The sequence below is a fragment of the Sciurus carolinensis genome, chromosome 2 (genome assembly GCF_902686445.1).
Source record: "Sciurus carolinensis chromosome 2, mSciCar1.2, whole genome shotgun sequence".
Lineage (NCBI taxonomy): Eukaryota > Metazoa > Chordata > Mammalia > Rodentia > Sciuridae > Sciurus > Sciurus carolinensis.
In genome coordinates this window covers 115,407,238-115,425,466 of record NC_062214.1, presented here as the reverse complement: position 1 = coordinate 115,425,466, position 18,229 = coordinate 115,407,238, and the positions used below count along the sequence as shown (strand labels likewise).

General features: G+C 33.8%; 1 protein-coding gene across 7 annotated transcripts in view; it reads left to right on the top strand.

The window, feature by feature from the left end:
- Positions 1-18,229, top strand: part of Cdin1 (CDAN1 interacting nuclease 1) — a 220,018-nt gene that overhangs the window by 49,363 nt on the left and 152,426 nt on the right. For 5 of the 7 annotated variants that reach the window (XM_047541263.1, XM_047541261.1, XM_047541260.1 and 2 more), the window contains exons 2-4: positions 7,214-7,259; positions 8,150-8,214; positions 15,787-15,847. In XM_047541263.1, the coding sequence (XP_047397219.1) occupies positions 7,214-7,259; positions 8,150-8,214; positions 15,787-15,847 (172 nt within the window). The remainder of the gene's footprint in view (positions 1-7,213; positions 7,260-8,149; positions 8,215-15,786; positions 15,848-18,229) is intronic. The other 2 variants (XM_047541266.1, XM_047541265.1) reach the window with 1 other exon arrangement.

The following is an 18,229-nucleotide window of genomic DNA, read 5'->3' as shown; positions in this document are numbered from 1 at the left end:
ATTGTAATTAAATCAGAACATTTAGAATAGGGTGGGACTTAAAGCACAAAAGTGTTTGACAGATCCATTTATCCCAACTCCTCACTTCCTTTTTGCTTACCTTTTTAGTCGTCATGAAATAAAGCACATGATATTAATGTATAGAGAACAATATGATGAACCTTTTGAATCTACCTCTGTTTAAATTTGCTTTAGATGCTTTTTCTTTTGTAGAAATAAAATGTCCTAACACTGTCCTTCATTTCCTTTCCCCTTTGAATTTTTCGTTTTTTAAAAATAAAATATTATGGATATGGCCGAATATGTCTTTCTCTCTGAATTCTTTCCCATTTTCCTTCACCTGAGGTTTCCATTGTCTTGAATTTATTGCTCAGTCTCTTTTATAACTTTAATTACATCTATATATGTCTATGAGAAACAGGTAATTATATTTTGCTATTTTATACTTTATATAAATGGAATCAAATGTGGATATAATTCTGTGATATACTTTCTTTGTAAATAGTATATTCATGAAATATAAACATATTGATATCTGGTAAAGTAAGTTTCCCATCTTGTTTATGCTTTTCAGAATTTGTTAAGTATTTCTGACTATGTATTCTTTTATTTTAACCTAAATTTGTCATGTTCTTCCAGAAGACTGTTGTATACATAGAATGTATAGTTTGCTAGAACCTCCTTCAATAAAACCAGTTCCTTTCTCTTTTCTTCCAATGTCCAATTAATTGTATAAGTTTCACACACGTTTTTATAAGTGTCATAGTCTTTGCTTAGTTTTATATATTTTTTTCCCCATCATGACTTTCTCTTTAGTCTGTAAGTTACTTGGGCATGCATTTTTAATTTCAGAAGATAGAGTTTTTGGGTATCTACCTTTTAAATCCTTAAATTATAATTTAATTAGCCTTTGATCAGATGTAGTCTACTCAGTTCCTGAGAAGAACTTTTCACAACTTAGACCAGAGGACCAATTTTAAGGATCAGGGCCCACCAAAGATGATGGCTTTTGTAAATGTCCCACGCTTTGCTGTGGGACCTTAAAAGGATATACCCTAACAGTAAATGTGAGCTACAGTTAAAAGAGCTGTACATGATTGTTTCAGATTTACCTGATTGGCACCAAAAATTAATACCTGAAATTGGACTGAGGTGATATTAGACTTCAGGTGACCCCAGTATTAAAAAAAAAAAAGAATTTCTTCTGTGGAGGAAGCAGTTAAGAGAGGATAGTAGGGATGGTATTGATAACCAAAGCACACTATATGCATGTAGGGAAATGTCACAATGACAACCATTAATGTGTCCTAATAATTCATCAATATATACTGATAATTAAATTTTAAAAGCATTGAAAGAAAAAGAATCCAGGTTTTTTTTTTTTTTTTTTTTTTGTGTGTGTGTGTGTGTGTGTGTGTGTGTGTTGGTACTGGGAATCAAACCCAGGGTCTTACATATGCTAGGTAAGCCCTCTCACACTGAATACACCCCCAGTCCTTAAAGCAGTTTTTCAAATAATGTAGTACTGCTATACTACTAAACAGAATTTTTAGAATTCTTCTTTGTTCAAGGAATTAAAGAAGATTAAAACATTCTTCTGAGAACTTATTTGAAAAAGGATGAAATAGGAACTCTAGAACTGAAAAATGCAGTAATTAAAATTGTATGGATTTAGGAGTTGAGGAGGTAGCTCAATGGCAAAGTGCATGCCTAGCATATGCAAAGCCCTGACTTCAAACCTCCATGCCAGAGGGGAAAATTAAAAAAGCAAAATTATAAAATATAAAATTGGATGGATTTATCACAATAAATTTAACAGTAAATTAGACATTAGTAAATAGAGAATTCATGTACTAGAAGATAATTCATGAGAAAATAGCCACAATATAATAAAGAATAACAAAGCATAGAACATATGAAGAGAGAATAAGAGAGGATAAGGTAGGGAGGAATAGCATTCACCTACTTAGCAATCTCAGGAAGAGGAAAGAGAGAGTGTAACATCAGTGTTTGAAGAAATTATCGTTGAACATACTCCTAAAGTGACAAAAGATATCCAACCACATATTTAAGTCCAGCAATTTCTAAACAGAATTTTACAGTTAGAACTGAAAACCAGCAATAAAAGAAAATCTTAAAAACAGATAAAGCATAAGATAGTGATTAAAAAGTAGCCACATTTTGACTGTTCCTTGACAGCACTGATGAAGATTAAAAGAAAGTGATTTCCGAAGAATGGAAGAGGAAGGAATGAAAAGCAATGAAATGTTACATATATAGGTAAATCTGAATGAGCAGAGACTATATAAAGATATTGTTTTTGGGAGAATCTAAGTCAGATACAAGCTTAAAACAATGTCCTATATGAGAAGAGGTAGAACTATATATAGTGTTGTAATATATTCATATTTTCAGGCACAATTTATGACCATTTAAAATTGGGAATGCATGGGGTTATCTAGGATAGTCATTAAAAGAATAGTAAAAGTGCATAACCTCTAAGTTGCATGAGGAAAGTTAATGAGTAAGTATTAAATCAATTGAAAAGAATATGATATAGTAAAGTTACATGAAGTAGGTAGAGTTAAACATGAATATATCAGTACTTACATTAAATATACATGGTTTAGTTGCAGTAATCAAAACAGTTGGGTATCCATGAAAAGATAAACATGGAAATCAGTGGAACAAATTACAAAGTCCTCAAATAGACTGTCAGTAATTTGAATTACTCAGAGACAACAACATAATTTTGTGGACAAATTATGTATTTGCATAAAAAAAATAAAAACAAACTATAACCCCTGTCTCAACACAAAGTTAATTCCAGGTAGATCTTAGAGTTAAATGTAAAATCCAACACCTTTAATTTTCTAAATGAAAATATCTTGAGTGTGAGTAGGCCAAGATTTCTTACAGAAGACACAGGAAATACTAAAACAAATTAATAAGTTAGACTTCATCAAAACTAAAAATTTCTACTCTTCGAAAGGCACCCCAAAGAAAATGAAAAGGCAAACTATGGACTGGAAGGAAGTGTGATGAGAATATATAGCAATGAGAACTCTTCCCGTAACATTAGTGGGAGTTTAATATTGTTTTAACCACTGGAAAGATTATTTGACAGTATTTATTAAAACTGGAGATTAGCATGTCAGATGACCCTAGATTCTATTGTGTTTATATATTCATTAGAAATGTGTGTAGATGTGCACCGAGAAACTCACACAAGAGTGAGTTCACCGCAACAGTATTCTACATGTAGTAGAAGGTACTACATAGCCATGTGAATGAGTCAACCATGTTTATGGTAGCATGGATGATTCTTGGAGACATGTTGAATGGAAGAGGCTGGATGTGAAAGAGTACATACTATCTCACGAACTTCACATAAAGTCTGTCAGCAGGCAAAACTAAGGGATAGAGCCTAGGGATACGTATTTGAGTGGTAAAACTATAAAGAGAAGCAAGAAAAGATCAGAAGGATCAGTTCATTTGTGAGAAGGAAGAGGTGGTAATTGCAAGAGTGTTTTTGGGGGGTGTTGGCAGGTTCTGTTTGTTGACCTAGATGGTTACATGTTTCTCTTTTGTTTTAAATATTAAATATTGTACTACATATTTGTTCCATGTGGTTTTTTTGTGCATGTGTGGTATATTTTATTCACAGTAAAAATAATTTAAAAAGAGGAATATTTAGTGGCACATATAAGTGTTAGCATGTGATGAAGGCATGTTACAGAAAAAGGTATGTTTAAACCACTCAGTTTTAAACATTTGTGTGTATAAATGCACGCTCACGTACACACAAATTCAAGTCATCTGGCAAAGAGGAAAAAACAAAGAAAGGTTATAGAGCAGAATGAATATTGACTGTGGACATGAAGATTTTACATGGAATATGCTCTATTTTATAATTAATAATCCCTTCATTAAAAACCTTATAGAGGGACTTGTCTTCTGTATGGAAGATCAGGTTATTTATACTTTCTGTGTTTACCTAAGATTTAAGTCTGCTCTCTATGAAGTAAGTGGCATTTGAGTAAAAGACACATATACAGAGAGAGAGAGAGACTTTAAGTAGTAGTTAAAATTTGCCTTTAAAATGCCTTAGCTTCAGGGAGAATGATAGAAATTATGCAACACTTTTTATAACTATTTCCAGCAGTCAACAGTACTTTTATCTTTTTTCCCCCATATTTTTATTGGTGCATTATAGTTGTATGGGTGCATTTTATTGATGGGATTTTTTTGTTACATATTCATACATGGACACAATATAACAATATAATTTGACCAATATCACTCCCGAGCATTTTCCCCCCTCTCACCTCTTGGTCCCTTTGACTTTTAGGAGATCTGGCCCCATCTTTGTTTTCCTTTTTCCTCTTTAGCTTCTGCATATGAGAAAATTACAACCCTGGACCTTCTGAGTTTGACTTATTTTGACTTAACATGATGATGTCCAGTTTTAGTTCCTCTATCTTTAGGCACACAAAAAAATACCTTTTTATTTAGTTAATTAAAGGAAAACTGAAATTTGATTTTTAAAGAAGGGACAATTGTCTAGAGCCATGGAATTTGGTCAAAACACTTGACCTCCTGTGGTTTCAATTTTCTATCCAAAAAGCAACATGTCCCATCTTTCACTGTTGTTTGGAATACTATGTAATGTAAATATTTAAGTAGGGGTGTTAGCATTGATGACACAGAACTGATTTCTGGGGTCTGTTGGGGATGCAGATTGCCATGGGAATTAAGAGTTTGGGTCTGGAATTGAATCTGGTTTTGATTCTCAGCTTTGCCACTGATCTAGCTGTCTAATTGTGTGTTTTATTCTAGTTGTCTCCCTTCATTTTCCTCTTTAAAATAGGACAGTAGCTTAGTTGGTTGTAGCTTTGAGATCATGTGACTCTTCCCCTCCCCACCTGCTCAGTCCTTCCTTGTGGTATTCCTTTTCAGCATTGAAACACTGGGAGAGAGTACAACACATACTGGAGTCAATATGTTCTTTGCACCAAACTCCTTTTCTGTTCTTTATGATGTGGCATTTGTTCAGAACACTCTTCTGTTAAGATCAGCACAGAAAGGTACAGGCAAGCTTCCTTGACACTGCACCCAACTCTTTCTTTTTGTTGTTACAAGTAAATTTTCTTTTTTCTGATTTTAGTTTCAGTTAGCTTTTATTCCAAAGTGTAAGCTGAAATCTTCTCAGTCCTCTTGGTCACAGAGAAACTGGGTTGCTACATAGATTCTGTCCATGGTTTTAACTGAATTGAATTCTAAGCAGCTTAAAGAAATTTTTCTGGGCAAAGGCATTATCTCATCTTGAATTTATACAATTTTCTCAACACCTGACCAAGTTTTCACTTTGAATGGGTTATTCTTGAATTTGTTTCACCAGCCATGTCTTAGTCTTCCCATCTGGGCACCTACAGTTACACTTTTTTTTTTTTATAACAGAGTGCATTTTGATACATTGTACACAAACGGGGTATAACTTTTTGTTTCTATGGGGTTGTACACAATGTAGATTCACACCATTTGTGTAGTCATACGTGTACATAGGGTAATGATGTCTCATTCCACCATCTTTCCTACCCCTGCCCCCTCCCTCGCTTATTTCCCTCTGCACAATCCAAAGTTCCTCCATTCTTCTCTTTATACTTTTAAAAACTATTTACAATTTAGTTTCTTCCTGTTGAATCATTCCAAACATACTATTTCCATCATGCTTTTTGAAACGTAGACATTGGTCTTCAGTGCACCATTAAATGGTTAATAACATAAGTCTATTTTTGCTGTACAGTGATGAGGGATCTATTTATTGCATATAAATTTCAGTGTTTTAATATATCAAGTAGTTTACAAAGATTTGGCCTTGATTTTGCAATTTTTGTCAGAAACTTGTCAGCAACCTGACCAGGGTATATGATTGGCATGTTAAGCTCAGGCAAGCCATCCATAATAGGAAGATTTTTGCATGTTAAAATTGTCTTTTTCCAAGGTGGTATATAAAGGAAATTGAAAAAAATTAGACTTGATTGAATTTATAAGTGTTTTCATTCATTTCTCCATATTTCTCACTTAATGAAATGGTTATTTGATTTTCGTTGGTTTTCCTCGGTGAATATCTATGGTATCCTTTTTAACCTAGTCATGTAATTTTATACTGGTGGAGAGGGTTAGAAGCCTCTGGTATCCAGAAGATGGTAGTACTGTGACCATGAGTAAACAAGTATGATGCTATTTTTATTTCACATTATTCAATTTCCCTCTGATGTGCATAAGAGGTTTCTTTCATTCATGAATAGAAATTTTTGAATTATTCACAGAGCCTTGGCATACTATGAGAATTAAATTATTTAAAGTGCAGTCACTTCAGTTAGCATTTATTAGGAAAATAAATCAGTAATAATCCTTTTCAAGGTAAGATAAAATTAGTATATCTACTGAGGACAATCAAAAAGAGTAGGAGTAGGATATGATTACTTTTTAAAGAAAGAAAAATTCCATTCTATTTCTAAATGTTAACAATTGCAAGAGGAAAAATTCCCACTCAGAAAGAATGCTGTCCAGGTAGCTTCATTGCCAAGTGTTTGACACTTACATGAGTAAGGTTTACAGCAGTCTTTGGGAATGATGCACTTCCAAGGACCTCTGCTTCCTACTGTGAAAGTTTCTATTTTCAAAGCACACCAGAATCAGTGGGAACACTCCAGTGTTCTCTGTGCTACATCTAACAAAGACCAAAGTTTTCCCCCTGAATCTAGGATAGCTACAGAAGAGATTACCTGTCTGCTAACAAAATAAATTTTAGAATTTTGCCAATGAATGAGCTACACGTTCTCTACTTTTATGGGATTATTGGACTCTGTCATTTGTTTATGGAAATAAGCCTTGTTTTCTTGTGGTCCCTTTTAACACCATTGCATACTACAGATATGATTTACAATTATTCCAAAGTTTAAAAAATCCAAATCATATGATACTTGCTTTGAGACCATTCATATCTTTCCCTTTCCCTTTTTCTCTCTCCTTGACCTAGCAGCAGGAAGCCTTTGTTTGAGGTGTTCATCTGGAACAACTTTTCCACACTTGTTTTCATGTTCTGTTAGATTACAGGGCAGCAGGCCTACCTTTGAAGCTCCTTTCTCTTTTGTTTCTTTGCCGTGCACTCCAGTAATTAACTTTGTCCTTCTTTTATTTGTTCCAGTCAATCGCAGGCCACTCTGCTGAGCATCTTCTCCCAGGAGTACCAGGTTAGAAGTTTTCTCCTTTGTGAGGGTTGACAGGTGCCTAATTGAATGATGAATGTCCCTTTATTTCTTTGTAATTGAACTGCCAGCTCTCTGATTGGGTTGGAGGATGTTCTCCTTTCCACATCAAGCACCGCCTGCGTCTCAGTGGAGGCCTGCCAAACCTACCCATCCATCTGTCTAATAACATCTAGCCTTTGCTTATTTGGTGGACCTGTAATAAATTATGCTAAACCATTATTATTCTGACAATAATAATTTCCCTGTGTTGCGTGGTTCCATGTGCTAAATGTTTGCTGACTTGCACTGTCAGTGCCGCTTTCCATTGCTGACAGAGATGATGATAAATGACCATTGCTAGAGTGGCAGAAGGCAAGAGAGGCAGAAAATGGAGTCATTTATCATGAGATGACAGGTGTCAGTCAAGTGGCAAGTCTCTATGGAATTACTTTTTGTAGTTTTCAAATAAGTTGTTTTTAAGCAATGTTCTTCCTGGTTAAAAATGGCAATTGGATTGTAAAACTAGAGTGCAGAGGACTTAGGTGGAATTGAATTGAGGGAAAATTAATACAAAGGTTGAAAGAGGGAACAAGTTTTTCTTTGCCCTCTGCAGCCCTAAGCAAACTTATTTAGATTCAATTACTATGACCCTGTTGGCTTTTACATATATACTGTACCTTGTGGTACAGTCTGAAGATATCCCAGGCAAGCAATAGAGATTAAAATGCATAGGCTCATGGAGTGGAAGGAAAAAAAGTTCTACCACCACCAAATCCCCAAGCTATTATTCATTTTGCCCTATATGCTAGTCATTGAGATCAAGAAATATGTCATTATTGTTCTTGAACCTGCTCTGTGATACAATGTAAAGATTTTGTTTTGTTTTGTTTCAGAAACATATTAAAAGAACACATGCCAAACATCATACTTCAGAAGCAATTGAAAATTACTACCAGAGGTATGACCTGCCTGCCCCACTAGAGGGTATCATAGTACCTATTAATTGTAATAATAATTATGAATAAATTAGGTTATTAAATTAATTTTCTATATCATACCCCAAGACATTGTTTTCAGTCTGTTATTTAAGACTTTTGGTGTATTTTTGAATGAGTTTTCAAATATTTTCTTTTGTAGACCTAAGAATATGACGATGCTGTCTTGACTTAGGGTGTGTGTGTGTAATACTATGTATAGTTAAAATATTATTGAATCTTGGTTGATTTCTTGAAACTTACAATAAGTGCATATCTGTACTTACAATAAGTGCATATCTGTCCAAATGCATATGTCCATATATGCATACATCTACATGTTTGTTTATATGAAAGTTCTCAAACCAATTTTCATTTGTTTCTTATTTAGGTCAGTAAGTCAAAAGAATAAGATTGAATTTTGATGTACTTGTATTTTGCATTATAGGTATTGTGTTAGCCATTTTAGAAATTTAAAAAAAAGGCATATATCAACTAAGGTCATATGAAGATACATCATATTGTATAACTGTCACATTTTAAAAGGAATTTTATATTTAAAAAGAAAATCTTAGACATTAAATCAACAAGATGGTATCCAGAGGCTATTTTAATTCTAGCATTACTTATTATAAAGACTGTTCTGTCTCTTATTCTGAAACAAACAGAATCTAAAATAGCTCTGATTTTTTTTTAATTCTAGAATTTGTGCTGTCTTTATAATATGACTGAATAATTTATAACACTAAAGGGTAATGGTTGGCATTAGAAATGGTTGATTTCTTAAATATTTCAAGGGCATATTGGAAAAGAAAACTGTTTGAAATATGTTCATGAATTATTATACTCAAGATTGACAAACCAACCTTTCTGTGGTGAGAGTGACACTACTGATTTTAGATGACTGATTTTTATGCACAAAAATTTTATGAATGAAATAAATATGTGGATAAAATATTGGTGTCATGTTTCTTTAAAATCATTTTTAAGAATTGAGATATAGATATTGAACAGAGAAGCTATTGAAATTAAATTTTTTAAAAAGTATTCTCTCTGTTACATGGTAAAATATTTTCTTTGTTTTGAGTAGTTAAATCTACTAAAGATACATATGCATCCCCCCCACACACACACTTGTATCTAGGAGAGTTCTTATCTGAACAGTCTTTGTAAAGTTTAAAGTAATTTATTCAAAAGTCATAATTACCTTCTAACATTTAAATTTAAGTCATAACCTAGATCATACATTATAAAATTAAGAATGGCCATAAAGTCCTGTGAAAGCTTTGGCATCCATAACCTCCAAAGAAAGACTGAAAAGCCATTTTTTACATGCCAAAAAATTATATTCTATTTTGTAAACATTATATCCTAGGCTGTCATATAATAGCATGCTTCTATGTCCAGATTTAAAACCTTGAAATATAAGCAGAGGAAAATACAGCATTTTAGAGGAAAGTATACTCTTAGAAATTTGCAAGCCCATTATCAGGTGGTGGACTGCCCTGTGATAGTCACTTGCCTCATTGTAAAAAGGTGTTTTTTTGCTTTTTGCTTTTAATTACATTCTAGAATCTCTGCTGTTTTTTAAAAATTTTAGTTTCATTAAACGTTTTTGGTATTAAAGTATGAAAATACATTTTTGGATTATCTGGGTAGTTTAGACCAGAAATAAAAATTATATATATATATATATATATATATATATATATATAGTCAGTATTGAACAGTTGAGTGAATAGTAATGAGAATATAGAAATTTATTTCTGTATTCTGAGGAATTAGAGCATTTGAAACAAAAACATGAAGTTACACTGTAATGAACAGACTCAGAAGAAAGTAGTCTCACCAGTTTCTTACTGTATCACACCCTTTTACCTCTATACTCTGTTCTGTTCTTTGTGACTGGGGACAGTCATATTGTTACCTTTTGGATAGATTGACCTCACAAGCCTCTTACTCTAAATGTGCAGACCTAATGTCCCCATTTTCACTAAGGTAAATTGGTCTTGAAAGATTTTTGTTTGTTTTCCAGCTGATTATAATAAAGGCAAATTGTTTTATCAAAGCATATTTAAGCAGTTTGAAAATGTTAGTGACAACTTAATTTTTTGTTTTATAAATTAATCTTCACTGCAAAAGTTAGGTTCCTTTGTGAAGGTATTAAAAAAAAAAAAGAATGGATGAGTGCCCATACTTGTGCTACTCAGAGATAACTATTGGCTAAAATTTCACTTCAGTCTTTTGTCAACCCATTTTTTTAATATAGATGAAGTCATACTGTAAGTCATAATGTACATGTAATTATGAATCCTGGATTTTATACTCAGAAAAATGTAAATGAGATAATAGTATTTTGTATAAAGCTTCTTGTTTTTTTGGTTGCTTTACTTCATCATATGAAAGTATCAAAAGTTACTGAACTATTCCTCTGTTGAACATTTATATTTCCAATATTCTGATATTGTAAATAATACTGTGATAAGCATCTTGATTCATGAGTCTACATTTTGGATTAGTTTCTTTATTTCTTTGTATATTCTTACTGGTGCAAACAATGTGAATATTTTAAAAATTCATTATTTGTTGCCAAATTACTATCTAGAAATGTACTGGTTACATTCTTATGAGCACTGTGAGATAATTTCTGTGTCTTTACATTCTTGCTAACATTGAGATGATACTAACTACACATTCAAAGTCTGCCTCTCATGTGATTTCATCATGGTTAACTGAAACTTCATAGGATCAGATAGCAGTAGAAAGTGTTCTCTTAAACTTTTGAATTATCAGGGAAGTTTTCTCAGTTCTCCATGTTGTATATTTATAGACAGCTAAAGTATTGTTTTTGAAAACAATTCTCTCTTCTTTCACACTGTACTAATGTCATTTTATTTCTAAATAGGAAATATTTTTGGTAAAATTTATCTTAATTCATCTAACTTGGTACACATGGACTTATGTGCACAGACATAATTGGTTAGATTTGCAAGTCCTCATCAGTAGTGAAGTTCAGAAATACTGTCTCTCATCTCCTTCTTTTTCCTAAGACACCTTGACTGAGAGACCATCTTTAGTAGCTTTAGAGACTCACATCAATTGAATTTTATTCAGATGTTCACATGGATAAAAGGGTAGTTCAATTATGATGTTGACAGTACATGATAAGATGATTCTGAAAATTTGTACTTTTTTTCAGTTAGCACCATTTACTGTGCTTGCACTATGTCCTGTCCACTATGCTAGGAACTGACTATAAAATGTGACTGACACAGTACCTACCTTCAGCTGTTCCATTTAGTGGGAAAGCTACTGTGGACCTAAATATGTAAAATGCAGTAAGAGAAGTGCTAATAGAGGTTCCATCAGTTATCCATTTGAGGTATGGAGGGCAGCATGAATGTGTACAGTCTAGAAATAAAAGGCTTACCTTTACAAGTTTGTTGGGAAGGGGAGAACTTTCCACATTGAGAGAAGACCTTCAGTAGCAGAGCTTTGATGTTTTTTGAGCTAGAGTCTAGAGAATAAAAGGAGAAAGACAAAATGGCCTGGGAATGTAGGCAGGTACTAAAGGACTTATTCCAAGGAGTAGGATTTTTTTTTTTTTAAATAGTATGAATCCCATGGTAGATTTTAAGCAAGGAGTACACTACACATGTTTTTAATGTAGGGAAGGGAGTTTTATGGCAATGCAACAGGATAGATGGCTGGGTGAGCTGCAAGAAGGGAAGCCTATGCCAGCTCTTGGTATAGCTCAGGTGAGACAGACTGCCAGCAGTAATGGTGGGGATGGGTTATTAGAGATTTTAGAGGTAAACTCAACAAAGATAGTGTTTAGATGTAAGCATGGCATAATTTAGGTAGGTTTTAGAAGTTTTGCCTTTAGAGTTGTTATGAAAATGTTAAAGATCAAATAACTTTATCTTATATTTAAGATAAGTATATATTGTCTTAATTTTAGATGCTAATGGGTCTTTCATAGTCAAAAACCATAAAGTATTTCTTCCCTAAGGATCTTCTCAGAATGACTTCACCCATAAGCTATGCATTTGTTGGTCTTCCTGTGGCAGAACTAAAGGATGAGTTGTGACTCCTATGTGAAGTAGTTTTAATTGACAAATAGACCTCAGCAATGGAGCCCAGATCACCTAATGTAGTGTTCAGGATGACTTCCTTATATCCCCATTGCAGCTCAGGTCTTTGCTAGGGATCTGTTGGATATTTGTGAAGCTTTCAGTCTATTTGGAGAGAAAAGCAAAGAATTATGCCAGTGTCAAAAGTACAGTGCTGTAAGTTTGCACATGTTATGATGATTCAGAGAATGGTAGCACTAGGAATTTCTTTTTTTTCTTTCTTTTTACTTATTTTCTTTCTTCGAGATGGGATCTTCTTATGTTACTCAGATTATTCTCTAACTTGTGTGTTTAAATGTGCCTCAGCCTTCTAAGTAGCTGGGTCTATAGGCAAGTACCACCACACACCTGGCTCTACAATTTCTGATTATGTTTTATTGAATATTTTGGATAATTAGTGTGTTTCTTTGATTGCATATATGAAAATTTGAACATAGCCTAATCTGTTGCTTTCATGTAGAGTACAATTAAATTTCCACAAAGAACAAAATGAACCTCAAATTAAACTTAATTATCCCCACCCCCCGGCACCTCCCAAGTAATTCTGAAGTGTGGTAGGATATAGTTGGGAAAAAATTGGGGGAATAATTTAGAAAGTACATTTACTGTTTTCATCTGAGGACATCCCACCCCAGGCCCTGGGATATGGGTCAGGGTTCCCTTTCTGAGCTGTACTGTTGCCAATAGATTCTGGGTTGGTTTCATCAGTACACTGGGATTAGGTTTCCTTATTTGACAAACTGAGAAGCTATGGCCAACCAAGCAATTAGGATTTTCTACTGTAGCAAGTGTGGTCATCCTTCAGATGTTATTCAGACTATGTAGATATAGGGGATTACTATTATTGCTTGACCACATTCTATTTCTTTAAATTTGGTAGAGATTTCCATTGTTCATTACCAGGATAAAGGTTGATGTAACATCTATGTGAAACCTTGTAACTTTTATTCAAAACAATAGTTCCCCAGCACAAGAAGTGGTCTGGCATCTAGCTATTCTCTCTTACCGTTTCCAGGCAGCTCTTACCGTGGTATGCATCTTCATCTCATGCAAGAGACTCCAAGTGTCTCTTTTAAAGAGGGACTTTCTGACTAACCCATCTAAGTTTAAATTTTATCATAACACGTATGTTACATATTTATTCCCCCTGTTTTTGTTGAGTGTCTCCACTGTAATATCTCTGTGGTGGTGGAATGAGTACTGTTTTATTCCTTGCTGCTTCTTTAGAACTTGGACTAAAGCCCAACCCATAGCTCTAAAAAATACTTGTGGGATACATGGATGTTTAATAGAAAATTGTAAAGATATTCTATTATTGGTTTAGGATTAAATATCCTGACCCAGACAGAATCAGAACCCTTAATTAGTATGCACTTTTGGTAGTTACAAACATGATTAGCTGGTGACCTGACTGAGCTGATTGGTTCTTCCCTGAGCAGGCCTATCCTTCACTGGAAATGTTTGTGTAAATTGTGGTTCTTAGCTGACTTATTTCTCAGAGACCATCCTCTAAACCACTCTTGTCTTTATTTATTTTTTTCTTGCTGTATCTGAAAGTCCTTATTTTCCAGTTTACTAAATATGTTCAAGAAGGGTCCCATTATGTGGAAAATGGATTTGTTAGAATTATTTTGAAGTTATAATAACCCTGACACTCTTCCTGTCTTAGAAAATTTGCTTTTACCACACCTTACTTACAGGAAAAATGTATATTGTGAAGTAATATAATTCGGTAGCTGCTCCTAGCAGTTGTATTGAAGACCTCACATGTTGACTTTACTTTTGTACTATCAGACAGATACATTAATTTATTCTTACAAACAATATACTATAAAGAAAATGTTCATAACCGATCATATTTTCTCATACAATATGAATAATATTCATTCATTATAGAAGAAAGCAAATATATACATATATATATATATGTGTGTGTGTGTGTTATATAATCATCTACTATAAACCAAGAACTGAGCAATGAATAATAAATTGAATAAAATACAGTTCCCCATCTCTTATGAATCTTTCAGCATTACAGTGGGGGATGAGTTTAGATAAGCAATTCCCTCCAGCCCCACCTTATCCAAAGTTTTGTTATCCATGGTTTCATTTAACCTCTAGTCATCCTGCATCATGGCTCAATGATATTTCTTATGACCTGTTATCTGAAGGTTGGTAACAGGCTCACATTGTGCCACAATACCTGTGTCATTCATCTTACTTCATCTCATTACATACGCTTCAAAAGAAGGGTGAGTATAGTTTAATAAGATTTTGAGAAAGATCATATTTACATCACTTTTGTTATCATATTATTATAATTGTTCTGTTTTGTTATTGTTAATCTCTTAGTATGCCCAATTTATAGGTTAAACTTTATGATAGGTATGTGTATATGTAAGGAAAAAATAATATATATAGGGTTTGGTATTATCCATGATTTCAGACACCCATGGGGTGTTAGAACACATCCTTTGAGGATCAGGGTGGATGACTATAACTTGGTAAATGCAATACTGTGTTATGTAATGGGGAGATATACAGGGTGCTGCTCAGTTGCCTGTGCAGGGCTATAAAGTTACAGTTGGATGGTGTTGGATTGAAGAAGGTGACATCTGAACTGAGTCGTAAGTTATCCAGGTGATGAGTAAGAGCAGGGGACAGTGACTAGAGGTGAAGCTAGCAGAATGGAGTATATAGGTTGTGAAGAGTGTTAAGTAGTAATAATTTAATCTTGAGATTCAGTGTGGGACCTTCAAAATATTTAAAGGAAGAGAATAGCATATTCGAATTTTTATTTTAAAATATTCACCATCTTCCTCGTGTTGGATGGATTTGGAGAATTTTTGTTTGTTTTTGTTTTGCGGTGAAGTTAGGTGTTGATGAGAGCTGGAGGCTGTTAGAGAAATCCAGGGCAGATAGGTTGATAGCTGTGTTGCCTGTCAAAGGTGTGCTTGCCTACTGGTGGCAAATCTGTTCCCTTCTTTTCTTGATAAGCTATCAACAACTCTGTGAAGCAGAGGTAAAGAAAAGGTGAGATGGGTACATGAATACTTTCTTCAAACTGTGAGAGTCAGTCCGTTTCCTTTCTATTTGACAGTTGTCTGTGGAATGGACAAAGTCAGAGTGATGTGGAAAGTTCTTTAGAAATCACCTCTTTGTTCACTTTGGCATTATATGAGGTGAAAACAAGGGAGACCAATGTCGTCATACCTCCTGGCCCTACTTCAGTTAGTTAGTTGGTTTTGTAGTAAGTTGTTTTTGTTATCCTTTTCTCTTTAGTGCTTTCCTATGACAGTAGCATACTTTAACAGGAGTTGAATGTGGCATTTGCCCAGGAGAAACGTACACACAGGGGATGCTGACAAGTCTATACTGGCCTTTTCTCGTCACTGCATTATTGCTTGGCTTTGTCTTGTCTAGGTACCTGAATGGAGTGGTGAAAAATGGAGCTGCCCCAGTGCTCCTGGAGCTGGCCAATGAGGTAATGTTACTGTTATGATTTTATTTAAAACTGCATAAAACCTAAGGGGCCTTTCTGAAGTAGTTTGCTTAGAATTGTAATTAACCTTAAAAAAAGAGTTTTGAGGTATACTAGACGTTTAAATTGCTCCCTGCTTTCTTTGTACTTTTAATAATTGGACAAAGAACTTCATGTGTTAATAAATCAATTGACATAATTAGTCTGCCTCTTTTAAAGCGAATGTATAAACAACTTCTTAGTTTCTTATTTTGTGGAAAACTTACACCAAGCATCTCAGGACATGCTCTTCTTAGGATATGTAGTCTTAATTTAGTGTGAGAAATACCTGTGTCAAGTAAAGAGACATATGCCAAGAAAACCTATGCTAACTATTATAAAAATGAAGAGAGGAATTGTATACCTATAAGTGTAACATTTACTTGATTTCATTTTTTTTGTTTGCAAACTTTTATTATAATAAAGGATGCATAGCTTCTAGAAAAGTCTCTTTCTATGAAGAAACATAAAATTCTTATTAACAGCAAGTATAAAGTGATTTATTGCACTTATTTGGTAACTCTGATCTGCTTCTGTTTGGGGAAACAACTAACAGCCTTACATTTAAAAAAGGAAGCCCTAAAGATTTCTTGTGAATGAAGAAGCTGTAAAAAGTTCGTAATAGTTGCAGAGAGCAAACCGAAAAATAAAATATTTAATTCCTAAACTCTAAAATATTTATCCACTGTAATAAGAGCAATATAATATTTAGTCTGACTTGGAAAGGCTTATGCAAACCTCATAGGGATGGAGTGAAATGTACACTGTTTTTGTGTTGCATTATAATGGAAAACATAGAAGCAAGGCAGAAAATGTGTGTTTGCATTAAAGATGACTCCATACTATAAGCATTAAGTGTTACAGTAGCAGCAAGTTCTACATGTTATATTAGCAAGGAAGGATGGCTTCCCTCACAGCTTCTGTCTGCTGTACTCGGCTACAGTCAGCAAATGAGCAATTACCTATCAGTAACTAGAAGGTTTTAATAGTCTAGGCAAAGTCTACACAATCTGATAGGAAAGTTAACATGTAGAATTTCCCTTCTCCTTGCAAAACATGTATTTTATTCATTTTTTTTTTCCTATTTCTGAAGCAAGGTGCTCTGTAAGTGTCTCCAGACTTGTTTGTTACAGGTTGATTCTATAATAACTTGAGGTATCTGAGCTATAACTGGATGTTTAGTGATTGTCTTTGATGAGAAAAAAAAAAAGAGTAAGCTAGCACCATTCCAGATAAAGCATTTAGAAAGAAAGTGATGCAAATATGGAACTTATTTTTATACATAATGATGTTGATGACATAAATTTTATATAGTAACAATTTATATTCATTTGAATTTTTAGTGGATAGTCCTGTTGAGCTTAACTTATTTAACTTACTTCAACTTCTATCTTCTAACAATATGGAAAATTAAATGCACCAGAACATGCTCTCCTTCATCAATAAATCTGTTATTTACCATGAATGTATAGCGATATGTAGCCAAAAATAAAAAGTTATTGAAGGGTTTTTTTCCCCTCCTCTCTGGCTGCAGATGAATACAAAGAGAATAGTACTTTCCATGAGGTTGCTAATGCATTAGGGAAATTTGGAAATGACTGGTACCACATTATGGCATCTAAACAACTAAGCTGCCATTTTTATATGATAGTTAATACTCAAATGACATATGCTTGCATCTAGTGACAACTGATGTGATGGTAATACTTTGTGAGTCAATATATATTTAATCAGTGGAAACTAAAAATTGATGAGAAATATATAATGTTGATACATTACAGTGCACAGCAACTCTCTTAAACAAAATCACTACATTGTTGATTTGGGGGTAAGGGTTATAGGTGGCCATCATTGATCTTATAAATGTATGAATACTACCTTTCATGTTTCAAGGCTAAAAATGAACATTTTAGGAAATCTCTTTGTTAGTGATAATAAGATCAGTCATTCCATTCTCCCCACACAAATATTTTCAAGTTAGATTTGAAGCACTATGAATTTTACTTACATGCTAAATTCTGACATGAAGCATGATGGCCCTATTTCAGAGAGAGATGGACACATGATTAATATGAAAATTAGGGAGATGCAAGTACCTGAACTAATAAGGTAGTCCTTATTCAGGCTGGACTACCTTCAGTAATTTCACCATTTTTCATGTGTCAGCTCTGATGTGGGTTACTAGGAATAAGCAGCTTCGTGGAAAGCATTTCTTTCTACTTGGGGAATTTAAGGGCATCCAAGTACATACATATTTGAAAAAACTGTTCATACAAATGAAGCTAGCCTTTTTGTCTAGTTACTAAATCAAGATAAAATTTTGGTATGAATACAGGACTTGAAAAC